This window comes from Grus americana, chromosome 15 (assembly GCF_028858705.1).
Source record: "Grus americana isolate bGruAme1 chromosome 15, bGruAme1.mat, whole genome shotgun sequence".
In the NCBI taxonomy this organism is placed as follows: Eukaryota; Metazoa; Chordata; class Aves; order Gruiformes; family Gruidae; genus Grus; species Grus americana.
In genome coordinates, this window is record NC_072866.1 from 9133269 (window position 1) to 9148401 (window position 15133).

A 15133-nucleotide genomic window follows, 5' to 3' on the forward strand; every position below is an offset into this window, starting at 1 on the left:
TCACCAAAATAGTTGTTGTTAGCTGAACATAAATAATGCCAGTATGTACATTTTGCCCTTCTCCGTGTATTTTTTCCTATTTTTTAACCTGTTTCTGTCCTTAGCTTCCCCTGCAGCTGGTGCATTTGCTACATTCACCAGTCCTCACCTTCTGAGCATATCAGGAGTTGGCCTATTTCACATGGTGGGAAGATATTGTGGCTCTTCTCTTGCAAAATATTTGTTAGGCTGGAATGCTTTGAGGAACTCTAATCACCCCTCATTCACTATCTACCCGTTAAAGCAACACAGCAGAGAGAAAACCCCTACAGAAACGGTGAATTTTGACAAGCAATACTCCAACATTGCAACCCCCTACTCATGTGAGTGGGAACAAGGGACTAAAGCACAAAAAAATGTTGCCAGTGTTGGGTCACTGCATTTTTTCTGTTGCAGCAATGAACAACTTCAGCTTATTAGCTGTTAGGCCTGGAAGATGTTGAAGTGAATGTTTCCATTAGTTTTAATCGTAACTTGGCTCAGCCATCAATACACAGTGCTTAAGATCAAACTACAAATGATGCATTGTTGCTGTTGCCATAGATGGCAGTGGTTGATGAGCACAAAGAAACGGTAACGGTACAGAAAGTGAATTTAATCCTTCCTCTTTCAGAATTATTCACCCTAACTTCCCTGCTCGGCCCAGCTCTGTTGGCCTGACTTCTCTGCTTGGCCCAGCTCATCGAATTGCAACAAATTAAGAGCACAGCTTCCCCGCTGACAGAGGCAGGCTTAAATCAAGGAGCATTTTGACTTCTATGAGCCAGGGACTGGTTCTGTTCAGATATAATAGCTGAATGGTTGTTTCAGTTGGCCATGGTTCCTTAGGCTTCCTTTAGATGAAATCTGAATTATGTCCACAGCACTTAGGCCTCATCATACAAAGAACTTCTATGTGTGCTTTAAGCCATTGGCTTAAGTGGAAGTAGAGGGAACTGAAATGTGGGCATATTTGCAGGACCATACCTCGTACAGGTGGTGTATGGGTACGCAGTGTGTGCTACAAATGTATGCAGCTGGAGAAGCAAGTTGATAGGAAAATGTCTATTTTTCTTCTGCAATGTGTTCTGCTTGCTTTTTACCATGTGATTTGCAGTGTCCTGGACCATGCTGCTCTCTCACAGAGGTTCTTGTCTTCAGACTGCAGTAATTTTCTCTGCAAGACTCTCCAAATGCACTTCTAAAAACCAAGTGGTTATTAAGATCTGGCTCCAATAAATGGAAGCATTTAACTTTGGTGCTTGCATGTATGTCAAAAAATAATCCATCTGTTTTTGTTAGAAATTAGTCAGTTCTGTGCAACCTTTGAAAATGATAAGTTTTGATGTTTGGGGGAAGGGTTTTTTTAATTATATTTTACAACTTTGTCACTCCATTGAATTGAAAGAGAACTCACTGTCATGCAAACTGGTAGAGAGTGTTAGATCAGTGTGAGTTTGGAAACAGGAAAAGTTACACAGCATGGCTTTTTACAGCTGGAAACATTTAAAAACTCCAACTGTTGCACTGCATTGTACAAGTAATGGTAATTGTTGCAGTTAGATTTTTTAATATTATTAAAAATATATTTAAATCAGTAAAAGTAAAGACAAGTTTACTGGTGAGCTTTACCAATGAGCTTCTTTGATCTTGAACTTTTGTATTATTTTATTTTTAGAAGCATATTTAAAGCTCAGTTTAGGAAAAAAAATCTGCCAAGCATCTGGCACACTTCCCGCTTGGAGTGGGAGGGAAAGCAATCCTCATTTAATTTGTACCTTTGAAAAATGCATGGAGGAATCATGAAACTAATCTAAAAAGCAAACATCTTTTTATTGTAGAATGCCCCACGGAGAGAAATTCTTTCTGAAGCTGTAATTCTTGATTTACTGTTACACATACATCTTTGATTTTGTATAGCATGGGTGAGCTTTAGCTCCTACATCAACGTTTTAACGGTTTAATTTATAATTTTTCTTTTAAGGCAATACATTGGCAAAGCACGAGTAGAATGGAAGAGCACACACAGTGACAGCCATCCCAGCTCCCCTCCCCAGCTGTCCAGCACACTGTCTCCATCAACAGTTCCAAGGTACAGTTCAGGTGTTAATCATCTGCCCCAAGCTGGGTTGGACTCCAGGTTCACAGCCTCAGAGGAGGCTGACACCTCCATGGAAACAGGGCTGTTTTAGTGAAATGGCTTTTGAGCTCGTGGGTTACGTGTCCTTGATGCATGACAGTCTATTAGATGCTTGGGCCCTGTAAGCATTTAACATACAGGACAGCTTGTGTGCCTCTTTGTTCACCAGATGTTCCCAAAAGAGCCTCTTGCAATGCAGACAGGGTCCTAGCCCAGCTCCTGGTTAGGATCCACGTGTTTGCTGGGCCACCTTAAACCGCATGGAGAGGACGTCGCTTATCCCAGCTTCTATCTCATCGTTGACCTGCACAGACCCAACTCCTTTGGGAGACCCTGTCAGAATCAAGTCCCCTTCTTCCAGGGTGAATATTTCACTAATGTAGCTGATTAGGTAAGGGACGGAGAAGATCATCGTGGAGGTCTCCCCCTCCTGCCTTAGTTCTCCGTTCACCCTGAGCCAGATCTTCAGCTTGTGAGGGTCTGGGATCTTCTCCTTGGGCACAAAGTCACTGACCGGGCATGATGAACTGAAGCCCTTGGCCAAGGTCCAAGGCAGACCCTTCTTTTTGCACTCCTCCTGGGTGTCCCTGGCCGTCATGTCCAAGCAGAGGGCATAGCCCCCCACGTGCTCCATGGCAGCCTCCTGGGACACGGCCTGGGCTCTCTTCCCGATCACCACCCCCAGCTCCACTTCATGGTGCAGGTTGTTGCAGTAGTAGGGCCGGAGGATGGGCGAGCCTTCGCGCACGTAGGCCGAGGAAGGCTTGAGGAAGAAGAGGGGCTCCCGGGGCAGCGCGTTCCCCATCTCCTTGGCGTGCTCGGCGTAGTTGCGCCCCACGCAGACGATGTTCCTGCCCCACTCCCAAAAGCGGGACAGGGGCTTGGAGGAGGCCATGGCCGCGGCGGGTCTCCTTCCCCAGGGACAGCGAGCGCCCTTGGGGCGTCCTTGCCGGGCCCAGAGCCGCGCTGCTGCTGCCGCCGCCTCTCCCCCGCCGCGGATTGCCCAGGGCAGCTGTCTGCCCCCCGCCTCCTTACCCGGGTTAGCAAATCGCCCGGCACGGGCGTGCCGAGAGCAGCGGGGAGGGAAGGAGGGGACCGAGTGAGCGCAGCACCGCCCCCGCCGCACGCCGGGCCGGGGCCTGGCCCTGCCGGCTGCCGCTGCCTGCCTCCCCGGGGCCGGCCGCAGGGCGGGGAGCAAAGGTAACCGGGCCGGGCCTGGGCATCGGGCGGGGCGCGCTGCACCATGCTCGGTGGGGGCTGGCGGGGCCTCGGCACCGCCCTGGCGGCCCTTGGAGCTGGGGCCCTGCTCCGAGCCGGTACGTGGGGCGGGTGGCGCGGCTGCCCCGGCGCCGGGGATGCGCCCCGGTAGGACCCGCGGGGCCGGGCAGCGCCTCTTCTGCGGCCGGGCCGAGGCGTGGGGGGCCGGGCCGCGTCCCCGGGCAGCGGGGCCGGGGCGTGGGTCGCGGTGGGATCCGTGCAGTGACCTCCTTGCAGACACTACCGGGGCGGAGGGGGCGTGCGATGCCTCCCTTGCAGCTGGGACCGGGGCGGGGCGGCGTGCTGTGCCCCCGTACAGCCGGGACCCGAAGGGAGCTGGGCGGCTGCAGGCACCCGGCGGTGGGGCTGACGGTGGGGTTCAGCCCAGCTGGCAGCGGGTCCCCCGGCAAGCTCGGAAGTTTGACGGTAGTTTTTCTCTTTTCATTTCCCGGCTCAGGGGTGCGCCGAGGTTTTTAAGCTGACTCACAGCCCCAAGTAGGTCAGTATCTGCCCAGCTGGAGCCTGTCTCTCGGTGACTTTTTGTATCGATAACCCATCTGGGGGGCTCCTGCGAAGTTTCTGGGCTGCCAAAGTGCTCGTTATTGCTCTGGGAGGAGGGCTTGGGGAACGGGGCCTGGCATTTAAACTGAATGCGATGGGTGACAAATTGTATTTGCAATGTAAACAAAAAACCAAACCAAAACTGTGTAAGCTCTGCATTTAAATTTAAGGCCTAAATTCTGAAAGCATCTCCTTGAACTAGAGCTTGGGCTTTAGCTTCACAGCATCTGTGGGAAGTCTTGCCAGAGGCCTTTTGCATCACTCCAATTTTAAGACCTGGCCTTAATGAATAAGAATCCATTGGAGTTAACTGCCAGACTTGGAAACCCTGATGCTATCTTGGGAACAAGTATGTCAAACCAAGGAATTAGCAGCTCCCGAGTTCCCCAGGATGCAAGGGTGGGTGCTGCGCCTTCCACACAGGCTTTGCTCCACCAGTGGGTCTGTGCATGCCCTGCCCGTGCTGGCTGGACCCAGCTGTGATGCTGGCAGCATGTCGCAGGTGGGCAAGTCAAGTGGGAACGGGAGTTGCCCTGGGTTTGTGGAGCCACAAACTTGCTGGGTATCCAAAAATATCTGTGTGCAGAGTACATAAAAAGTGAATGTAGCATTTCTTCTTATTAGGCAATGCAAGGATGTTCACCTGAGTATGTGCATGCAGTCATTTTTGAGTGACAGCCATGTGTGAAATAGGAGCTTTCCACTCTTTTCTGTAACAAGAAAGAGTAAAACGAAATGCTGTGGAGAAAATGTATGAAGCACCCCTTTTCTGAGGGAACCTACTGTTCAGCTGTGCTGCTGCCTGCTTGCCTTCAGTCTCCAACATGTACGCATTTATGTGATAACTTTAACACTTCCCATCTGCAAACCCTTTCCTCTTCACGACTCAAGCTGCACTAACAAACCGTTCCAGAAAGCCAAAGTGTGTGATTCAAAAGGCTGCTGGTGTTCTACTCTCTCCAGTCCGCTCTGCTTCAGGCATGAAGTCAGGAGGGACATGTTACAAAACTGAGTGAAAATGAAGTCATTGGGCATTAATTTTCCAGCAGACTTGCATGCATTACAGCCATCCTGAAATGATTTGTGTTAGTGCTGGGCCGGGGCAGGGGTTGTGCATTGTTTGGGGAGCTTCCTTGAGCAGAAGGGGGTCTGACAACACCCCTCTCATAAGAGCAGCGCTGTGTGTGCGTGAGAGCGCTTCTGGTCTGCTTGCCGAGTGGGCAGGCTGGAAAGGTGCAACTTAGCTGGTGCTGGGAATTCAGAATGAGTTTCATACTTTGTGGATGTTTTCTCATTCCTTTGTTTAAATTACATTTTAGAAAACATTTCCTTATGTGGTGTAGTTTGTTTGTTTTGCGAGAATTGTGAATTAAACATGCAAAGAGACTTTGGGATCATGGGCAAGGTTAGAAATGGTTTATAGGATGAAAGCATTTTGAGCATGTGAATAATTCCTTTGACTTGAAGTTAAGGGTGTGTTTTCTTTTTTTTTTTCTAGTTAGCGCCTAGCATGCAAACAAACATGCAGTATATACAGACCTTGTGACTGATAATATCCAAAAGAAAAGTGCTTCATGTTAGGGAGCAGTTAGAGAGCAATTGATTTTTATTCTTTTTTCGTATCAAGGAATAGTAAGGAATTTTTTGTTTGTTTTGGGTTTTGGTTTTTTGGGGGGGGGGTTGGTGTTTTTTTGCGGGGTTTTTTGTTTGGTTTTGTTTGTTTGTTTGTTTTTGGTTGGTTTTTTTTTTTTGGAAGGACTCTTCTGCTCCAGAGGAACACTCAGCAGGTATGGATGCTTTTCTCAATTATCCATGCCTTCACTGTCAAATACCCAGTGCAAGCCTACACTGTGCCTTGGGGTTTTCTTTGCAACACTGTGTTTAATTTTACTACTATCTCCCCTCCTTACCTCCCTTCCCTTATAAGCAAATGAGATGGTAGAGGTAGAAGGGGAAAAGTTCTGGGCAGGACAGTTGTACCAGAGGGACCTGACAGCTGCTGCTGCCTCTGGGTCTGGGTTTGCAGCAGCAGCTGCTTGTCCCAGTCAGAACTTGGATCTTGGTTTTGCAGCCTTGTTGGTACTGTTGGTCTCTGGAGCTCCAGGGGTCGGTCTACTCCAGAGAGTAGAACACCAGCAACCAGTCTGTGGGGCCTCTTCTCTCTAAAGCGGGCTCTTATCAGGGGTGGGCAGGACTGACTTGTTTTGGGAGAGTGGGGCAGGTTGATTAGGAGCGTGGTGACCCCTCCCTTTGGCACTGATGGAGGTGACTAAGCACAGAGCATCGGGAGCCTTAGGGCTAGAGTCAGCGGTACAAAATGAAACAGCAGCTGAGCCAGCACAGCTTAGACCAAGGCAGTCACCTTCAGTGGTGTGCGAGGGCCTTGGGCATTAAGACAACTGATTTCTGACTTGCAGAGACTGATGCCTCTTTCCCTGCGTATATATGAACCCAGGCCTGAATTGTAGGGCCTCAGCAATGGAAGACCTTGTCCTCTTTCCCTTTCCCCTTTTTTTTTTTTTTTTTTTTTTTTTTGTAATGGCAGAGCCTCTTAGGGCTTGGTTGTTTCTTTAAGAACCGTGTATCTGTGAGTTGAACAATGGAGCCCATGTTATTTGCATCTGGAATTAGATTTTTCTTTCTTGGATCGGATTAAACATTTAACCAAAAGCAAATAGGGCAGCACTGCTCTTGCATCAAGGTAGCCCATGAGCAAGAATCCTGCATGCAGTGTGTGCTTGGTACCTGGCCAGGTGGGGAGCCATGCAGAGAGCCTGTCTTCTCTCCATGCACTGTGCAGGATGTGATTTCCCCAAGTAACCAACCAGATATTTCTGTTGTAGTAGTATGTGTATTTCTGTATTTCTACTCCTTTTTTTCCTTTTTTCCTCCTTGTTTTGTCTTTTGGCTGTAACATGGCTTTTTGTGCTTTTTTTGCAAAGTCACTGTCCCAGGATGACCTTTGTCCAGCTGTTCCCTCTCTGTTCTGCTTTCCTGCCCCTTGAAATCTTCTCTCCAATTGAGGTACAGCACTTTCCCTGCATGAGCACATCTCTGGAAGCAAAGTGTCCCCTCCCTCTTTGGTGCAGCTGTAGGGCACCAAGAGCCTCCCACCCTGTGGGGCTCAAGGTCACACAGCCAGGCACTAAGGCTTTGTCCCATAGTGGCCTCTCTCCTCCTCCTCTGAAGGAGGCAGGTTGAGGCTGTCCATACCCTTCCTTCTCAGGGGTCATGGGCTGGGGGACCTGCTGTGCTCTGTCCTGCTTGTTCCCCTCCCTGGGCTACCCTGAGGTTTGACTGTTTTGGGGTCCCCAGGTCCAGCGCAGCTGCGAGCTGTCTTCCTGCACACAGAGCACGAGCAGAGGAAGTCGAAGACGGTCACACAAGCCAACATGAAGGTGGAATTACTCCCAGCCCTTACAGACAACTACATGTACCTCCTCATTGATGAGGAAACGAAGGAAGCTGCAATAGTTGATCCTGTGCAGCCCCAGAAGGTAAAGCGATCTGCTACCCTTGTGAGCAGGGTGCTCACTGCTGCAGGTCTGGGAGATCCTTTCAGGTTGCCACATCCACGAGAGAATTAGTCACACGCTGACTCAGGCATGGGGGAAAGGCAGGAAATACTGGCCATGCATAGGTACGGACAGGGCTTCACAGGCAGTCGTCTTCTGGGCTCAGGCAGCTTGTCCCTGACTTCAAGGGTTATTGACTTGATTTTGGTTTTTTGCCCTTAGTTTGATGTAGCGCAGAAAAGAGGAAATGAGACTGCAAGCTTAGTCATGGCTACCTGGATCAGAGACCTTGTGTCCTGATCTGTGACTGCAACTGGGAGAGGGATGAGCTCTCTGAAGAATTGCTGGTGTGGCACGCTCAAACCTTGGAGCAATTATGTCCAGGTTACATCAGGTTCCAGGTGTGCTGTTAAGTTATTTCACGTGAGTTGTAATGCTCTTGCTGTGCCCTGTGCCTGCAGGTTTTGGATGCAGTCAAAAAGCACGGCGTGAAGCTGACCACCGTCCTGACCACACATCATCACTGGTAACTATCTGCTGTGGTGGGAGCCCTTTTCCCTCTGCATAAACACAAGCAGTCAAGAATTGCTGCTTTTCTGGATCAAGTTGGTCTTCTCTAAGCAGGAGCTTAGGTGTGAGGAGAAGGATCAGAGCTCAGGAAATGTTCCCATGGGCTTGCTATGACCAGATGTGCTGTCTAGACTGCAAGCTCTGTGCATCAGTGCCTTTACCTTTAAAATGCTGACTTCTTCCAGGTGGCCAGTGAAAGTAAATGTGTGTGAAGGTAGCTGTGGAGTGTGGGAGGGAGCACGCTAACACTGAGGTGCTAGGACATGCCTGTAAGGCGTGCTACTCACAGTCAGCACTTGTGGGAGGATTACCTGGGTTGCAGATTTATCTTTGCGTCCCTGTTTTGCTTTAGCAGTTTTGCAGTGCTGAAACTGAGTAACTTCTCCCGTGGGTCATAGTGGAACCACCTCTGTGGCTGGAGAGCCAGCCCTGATCTGGCAGGACCAGCACCACAAGCGAATGCTGAGTTGTTTGGACATCTGTGTGCCTGCTCCACGGTGTCTTGTGGGACACTCAATTACACATATCCCAGTTATCCCAATCTCTTCCTGCCCTAGTAACTGAAGAGTTGACTGTGAATCCCTAAGGCTGATGTTTCCCAACTAGGTATGAACTTGTGGAGGGTTGTTCCCCCCTCTCACTGCCCTACTTATTGGAGAAATTATCTCCACTCGTGTTGATGTGACATATCCTTTGATGTGAGGACAGTGTTAGATACTGAGAGAATAGTTGATCAGAAGTGATCACCTGGGGGCTACCATTGCAGTACGAGTTATGATAAATTTTTCTTCATCCCTGCCCAAATCCATTTTTCTGACCTTCCAGGGACCATGCTGGAGGAAATGAGAAGCTCGTAAAGATGGAGACGGGGTTGCGTGTATATGGGGGAGACAGCAGAGTCGGAGCACTGACACAGAAAGTGTCTCACCTTACATCACTCAAGGTAAAGGGAGTGAGCTGCAGGACTTGGTTGGGGGCATCTCCCATTTGTGGCACAGCTTTAGAAGTGAACCGGTGTGGTCCAACTTGAGTTAATATTGTGGTCACAGCTCTTTTACCTTTTCACATCTCTTGGATGTAGTTGATAGTTTAAGTACAGCTTTCACCCTTTTCCAGCCCTGTGAACCATAACCCCTCTGTCTTGTTTTGGCTGGTGATACTTCATTGATGAGAATATTGGCATGGCTCAGGTACCTGCAGTGCCTGGGGCATGCTGGGTGTCTGTATGTTCCTTGACAGCCACCTTAACTGGGGTGGTTAGGACTGAAGTGTGAAAGGACAGGGCTTGTGCTCTGCTTAGAGCCTAGTTAGCACCAAATGCAAGTGGTCCTTTCTGAACGAAGGCTGGAATACAGGGTGAAGAGAAAGTGGGCCAGCAGTGCTAGCTGCCTGCATTGCTTTTCCAGAGCTAAAGCAGCAAACCTTGTTGGAACCTAGCTGTTTGTTTACAGATGAGCTGGCAGATGACACAAACTTCTATGAAACGTGCAGGCTGACGTGAATGTCACTGCTAGTCTGGCAGTGCACCTTCGTGGGAGGGCAGCAGCAAAAAAGGGAGCTCAGAAATACATGGGAAGGTGTGCAAATTAGGGCTGTGGGGGAAACATCCCCTTGGCCTCATGAATGTGTTTAATCCTTCCCTTTTCATGAGTGTCATCCACTTCTTCCCTTCAGCTTCATTTTTGTTTGGAGCTTTTTACACTTGATTAACTTTGTTTAGGATTTTGTGTTGCTCTGGATCTGTTTGCTCTTGCTGCCAACCAGACGCTGAGTCACTCTGCATGTAAATGAAAGAATCTGGCAGTTCTCTTTGTCGCAACACCTGCTAGGAGGAAACAGCTCCCTTCCAAGTCTCTGCCATAAAACTCTCTTGCTGGACTCTCACAGGAGCAAAGCTGAGTTTACTGGCCAGCTATGTGAGAATTTGCCTGTAGGACTACTAGACCGTTGTAATAGTTGCAATTCTTTTCTAACCGTACAAATGCTAGCAAACAGTAGCTTAAGCTCTAGTCTTCTGCCTTCTTCTCAGGTGGGATCTCTTAATGTGAAATGCCTCTGTACGCCGTGTCACACTTCTGGACACATCTGTTATTATGTGACTAAGCCAAATAGCTCCGAGCCACCTGCTGTTTTTACAGGTGAGGAGTTGGGAGGTTACATTGCTGGCAGTCTGCGTTGCAAAGAAATAAGCTACCCCTCTGCCTGTGTGCTCCTGACTCTGGATGTGCCTTCATCCCTTACTGCCAATGCAGCTGGTTAACTTCCACGTCTTGCCCCCTTACCAAGAGCTACCAAGTAGTAATTGTAGGTGAAACTAGTGAAGTCCCTCTGGGTTTGTAAACCATTGCTGGACACCCTGCAAGCAACATCAAGAGCGAGTCCTGGATGAGTCCTACATCTAGCATTTTCTTCCTTGAAACAAGAGCTGTTGTTTTACTGTCTCAGGCCAAACTGGGGCTTGATTCCAAAACCTGTTGCTTTTCCATATGTGTGTACTCATGTCTGTAACAAAACTGAGAGAAGAGAAAGTAGGGGATTAAGAAAGGGCTGGTGCTCCATCTCTGGTAGCCAGGTTCTGGGTCCTGTTTTGGAGAGTAGTGTTCCCCCTTCCCTGAGACTGCTGCCCAGTCTCCCCAGACTGCCATGTCATCCCTCTCCTGACGGATGTTCTCCAGAGCTTGCACCAGCTGCTGCATGGAAGAAGTAACAGCTTAAGCGAGATTTTAGGGAGCACTGGGGAGAAAATGCAGAGGTGACTCATCTTTGTTCAACTTCATAGCAAAGAGAACAAGTGTTTCTTGTCCACTCTAGAAAGGACAAGAGGGGACAGCTGACTGCCCACAGTAGGGAAGTGCTGGCATGGTTTGTCTGGCAAGGCTGTAGGGTTTCCTGCAGTAGAAGTTGTGTTTGCCGCATGGATTTATGTAGCGCTGAGCCCGTGTGGGGCAGCAGTGTAGCCTGGCTCTCCCTGTGCCTTCTGGTGATCTGCAGTGAGGACAGCAATGGCAAGACAGCCCTCGGGGACCATGTGCTCACGCTTCGGTGTGAGGAGCCTTGTCTGGTCCTGATGCCGTGTCACGCCTCCCTTGCAGGTGATACGCTCTTTGTGGCTGGTTGTGGGAAATTCTTCGAGGGAACCCCGGAGGAAATGTACAGAGCGCTGATTGAGATTTTGGGCAGCTTGGACCCCAAAACGGTATGAACGTCTTCTTTTGTGCTAGTAAGTTAACCAGCTGGAAACTACTACAGACATCAGAGAAACTGTCTTCCTAATAACGCTTTTGTTCACAGAGAGAATTTCTCATGTGTTGAAGGAATGAATGCTTACATTGGGCATTGTCTTTGATGCTGAATAGCTGGAGTCCTCTGGGAAGGAAATACCTACCCCAGATACATTTGTGCTTTGTGGGGAAAGAGTAGGGGTTGCTTATTAAAACCAAGGCTAGTGAGCGGGGATGCGTGGGCTCTTTCATCAGGCTTGCCGTTAGATCGGCAGATAGTACTGGCCGATAACTCCTGACGTTTCTTGTGTGCATGTCTCCAGTGGAGAGTGTCGTGTGTGGAGGGTTGACTCTGTTGTTCCTGCTGTACCATAACATTGATGGCACTCCGCTTTTGTACCTTCAGTTACCTGGTGTCACTCTTCCTTTCTCTTCCTAGAGAGTTTACTGCGGTCATGAATACACAATCAACAATCTCAAGTTTGCTCGGCACGTTGAACCCAATAATGTCGCTATCCAGGAAAAGCTTGCTTGGGCCAAGGTAAGCTGGTTCGTCCTTTCCCTAGACTTGATGCTTTCATGGAGGCAGAGCCCCTCTGAGGAGGCAGAGGAGAGAAGACAATGTTGGGGAGAAAGAGAGGCCGAGAGCAGAGAGTTAAGAGCCAGGAGCTGCAGTATGTTGTGTGTCCAGGGGAGCGATGTATTGGGGAACAGGGTTGGTTTGTGGCCCGGAGAAGACAGTTTGCTGTCTGGTGGAGATGTGACCCTCCCTGGAAACTTTTTGGTATAATTACAGGCTGATGTCCACATCTGTCTGGGAAGGTCAGCTCTGCGTACTTCAGTGCTTGTCTGTCTGGCTGTGTGCATGGCCCTGGGAAGGGCCTGGCCTGAGGAGCAGCTCAGGCAGTTAGGTGCAGCACTAACCCTGCATGGTTAGTATACGGGACTTTTCTTGTTCACCAAAACATTCCTCATTAAGCAGAAATCTCTCCTTTGTTACAGGCAAAATATGACAGTGGTGAGCCAACCATACCCTCCACCATTGCAGAAGAGTTTACCTACAACCCGTTTATGCGAGTGAGGTATGGAGGAGATGTGGGTGTGGGAATGGTCCTTGTGTTTGGAGGGGGGATGTGGGAAGGAGGAGGTCTCCAAAGAAAGAGCTGTAAGTGGGAATTGTTCTCCTGCCTCACATATTCCTGTTCTGATGCCCTCAAGACCCTCCTTAAAATATACTCACTGTCCTGGCAGAAGCTTGCTGCAATGAAATTATAAGGGTTGTGGTGAGCATCTCTGCCAGTGCTGAAGTCCCTGACTCAGGAGACAGAACAAGCTTCATTGTGCAATTACATTCCTTCATCAAGCAGGGTTTGGCAGACGGGCACAGCAAAAGATGCCGTTCAAGGCATAAGAGTGTTTGCAATTTCTTTTGCCATTGAGCATTTAAACTAAGGGAGCCGATAAGCCTGTGCCAAAGCCCTGAGTCTTTGATCTTTGAGTGCAACATTTCCCCTTGATGCAGGCAAAATGTGATAGTAGTGACTTCATATATGAGATTTTCATCTTTCAGTCTTTGCATTTGCTGTCCCTGGTGTTCCCCCCCCCGGCAGGGAGAAGACAGTTCAGCAGCATGCTGGGGAGACCGACCCCATCCGAACAATGGGGGCCATCAGAAAAGAGAAGGATAACTTCCGAGTCCCGAAGGACTGAGCACTCTGCCTGGATCACTTTAATGTCAGTTTAAGTGTAATTTAGACTATTCAGATGTTTTAGGAGTTGAACCTTCTGTTGTGGTTGAGACAGTCGTATTTAGGTTTTTATTTTGTTTTAATTAAGGTAAAAAAAAAAGCACTTTGCCCTTTTGAGATGTTCTACAGCATATTTATATTATGATGAAGAATATTTATCCTTCTATTGCTGGCTCTCAAACTGTCACATGTCACATGCAGATCATTTTACAAGTGTTGGTATGTGGCTCAGAGTCTGGGGTGGGGAAGGGTCAAACCCTGAGGGTCTAGGAAGAAGCTCCTGTTATTTTTGTAGGAGCCTGATGTGAATGCAGACAGTGGGACTGGGGCCTGAGATGTCTTCATTTAAAACAGAGACAAAATGCAGTAAATACAGTACCAGGAACTTTTCTTCCATGCTGCTACTTAAACTTCTGTCACTTCTGGCTCCACTGCAACCAGCACTCTGTGACAGACCTGCTTTGCCACCACCACTTCAAGGCTTGGTTTGTGAAGTACGCAGCGTGGTCTCTGGGAATGGCACACAGGGACTGTCCAGCTTTTCTCTTCTCTCTGACATTCCCTGTCATGGACTTGCAGTAACTTTTCCAGGCAGCATGCTGGCTTAGAGATTGCACTGTTGCTTACATCCTTTCACTCTTAACTTAAGCCTGTTTGCATGTGCCTGCTTACTGCTCTTAAGTGTGATCTGTATGTTACTTGTATTAGTACCACACAAACAAAGAAGGGATTTGCTGGCTTAAAATGCTGAGAACTTGCCCAGTGACGAACTGCATGTCTAACAGCTGAGCAGCGATGAGATTCCTCTGACAGATGCTGTGTGCTGCTGGGATTGATCACCCGCCCTGCAGCCTCTGCTTGTCCAGCCTCTCTGCTAGAAAGGCCACAGAGGTGATGTTATAAATGGTGAGGGTGTGCACGTATTGCCAGATTAAACAGGGCTCAGGTCTCAGACCCCCTGAGAAACCACATTAGTTCTTTTTCTTGGTTGGTCCATCGTCCTGGACTAGTGTTGTGTGACCCCAGTCTGCAGCCAGCTTGAAGACTGCAGGGAGGGAACTTCCCCTTGGGCTGTTTTTCTAATGTGGAACAGTGTGTTGAAGTGGATGAATGGGGTGAACTTTGGGGGAAAATAAATCCAGATTTTCAGTGAGTTGGCCACCCCGCTCCTGCACTTCCCACCCTCCAGCTCGGTCTCTTTAAATGTGAGTGAAGGGTGGTAGGACCCTGCCTTGTGGGCTTGGCATCTGCATCTTTAATGCGTCTTCTTCCTAATTATATTTTCTTCCTTGTTTCTTGGTCTTGACTGCATACTGCAGATCTGCTCAAGGACAAGAGATTTTCAAACAAATGTTTTGCAGCTGAAACTAACAAAAGATTCAAACGATTTTGGTTCCAGTTTCTCCCCCTCTCCCCAGTGCACGTTGGTAAGTAATGCCACAATGGAGTCTATAATCACCTGGGTGTCACTGCTGTAACTTTGGTCTGCTGTTCCAACCAACACGCTGAGTGGCAGCGTATGAGCGGGATTTGGTGTAGCACCATTTCTTTATTTACTTTAAAAAGGTAAATTTTATGTAGTTCAGAAAGAAAAGTGGTACCTAAAACTTACTGCCTCCTTAACTTGAATGCTGTGCTGCTACAACAGAGCATGACTGTACTGATGGCTGTTTGACGAATGAACAAATAAATAACAGCTGTAAACCGAGCAGTGGTGGGGCAGTCTGGAAGAAGGGGGTTTCTTTATCTCACAATTCTATTTATTATTTATTTTATACTAGTGATTGAAGTCAACCAACTGGAAGCTTCTTTCTTTCTAGTCCTTGGGGGGAGCAGGGGTGGCATTTGGGATCCTCTGGGGCTTTATTCAAGGTCTTGTAACAACTGCATTTTCTTTTTGAAAGAACAATGGAGCATGTTCAGCACTTGTTTACTGCTTATGAGTGCCGTTCCCTCCTTCACAAGTGGCATCTGGGGGAGCACAGTCAACCCCGAACCAGGACTCATGCCTGGCTGGGAAAGGAGCCAGGGCATGGCTCTGCTCTGCCTGCCCCGTGCCTTTGGGCTGGTGTGGCCGTCCCTGGAGCTCTGGCTGTGTTGTGC

General features: G+C 48.7%; 2 protein-coding genes across 7 annotated transcripts; one reads left to right on the forward strand and one right to left on the reverse strand.

The window, feature by feature from the left end:
* Positions 1 to 1832: 1832 nt before the first annotated feature.
* On the reverse strand, positions 1833 to 3254 carry FAHD1 (fumarylacetoacetate hydrolase domain containing 1). The gene has a single exon (XM_054843689.1). It carries the CDS (start codon positions 3051 to 3053, stop codon positions 2382 to 2384), a length of 672 nt encoding a protein of 223 aa, XP_054699664.1. The 5' UTR covers positions 3054 to 3254; the 3' UTR covers positions 1833 to 2381.
* HAGH (hydroxyacylglutathione hydrolase) lies at positions 3234 to 14738 on the forward strand. Of its 6 annotated transcripts, XM_054843684.1 has the most exons (11): positions 3234 to 3358; positions 3873 to 3914; positions 6919 to 7000; positions 7292 to 7473; positions 7953 to 8017; positions 8887 to 9004; positions 10091 to 10199; positions 11154 to 11257; positions 11722 to 11823; positions 12285 to 12364; positions 12893 to 14738. In XM_054843684.1, exons 4-11 carry the CDS (start codon positions 7369 to 7371, stop codon positions 12990 to 12992), a joined length of 783 nt encoding a protein of 260 aa, XP_054699659.1. In that variant the 5' UTR covers positions 3234 to 3358; positions 3873 to 3914; positions 6919 to 7000; positions 7292 to 7368; the 3' UTR covers positions 12993 to 14738. The 6 variants fall into 6 exon arrangements, with proteins under 6 accessions (XP_054699659.1, XP_054699656.1, XP_054699655.1 ...); XM_054843681.1 differs by lacking the exon at positions 6919 to 7000 and having other exon boundaries at positions 3235 to 3358; XM_054843683.1 differs by lacking the exons at positions 3234 to 3358; positions 6919 to 7000 and adding an exon at positions 3369 to 3474.
* Positions 14739 to 15133: the final 395 nt, after the last annotated feature.

Excerpts from the sequence above, each read along its gene's own strand:
- FAHD1 (XM_054843689.1), bottom strand. The coding sequence starts at position 3,053 with ATGGCCTCCTCCAAGCCCCTGTCCCGCTTTTGGGAGTGGGGCAGGAAC.
- HAGH (XM_054843679.1), top strand. The coding sequence starts at position 3,402 with ATGCTCGGTGGGGGCTGGCGGGGCCTCGGCACCGCCCTGGCGGCCCTT. Across the intron at positions 3,475-7,291 it reads TGGGGCCCTGCTCCGAGCCG|GTCCAGCGCAGCTGCGAGCT; the intron begins GTACGTGGGGCG and ends TGGGGTCCCCAG. Across the intron at positions 8,018-8,886 it reads CTGACCACACATCATCACTG|GGACCATGCTGGAGGAAATG; the intron begins GTAACTATCTGC and ends CTGACCTTCCAG.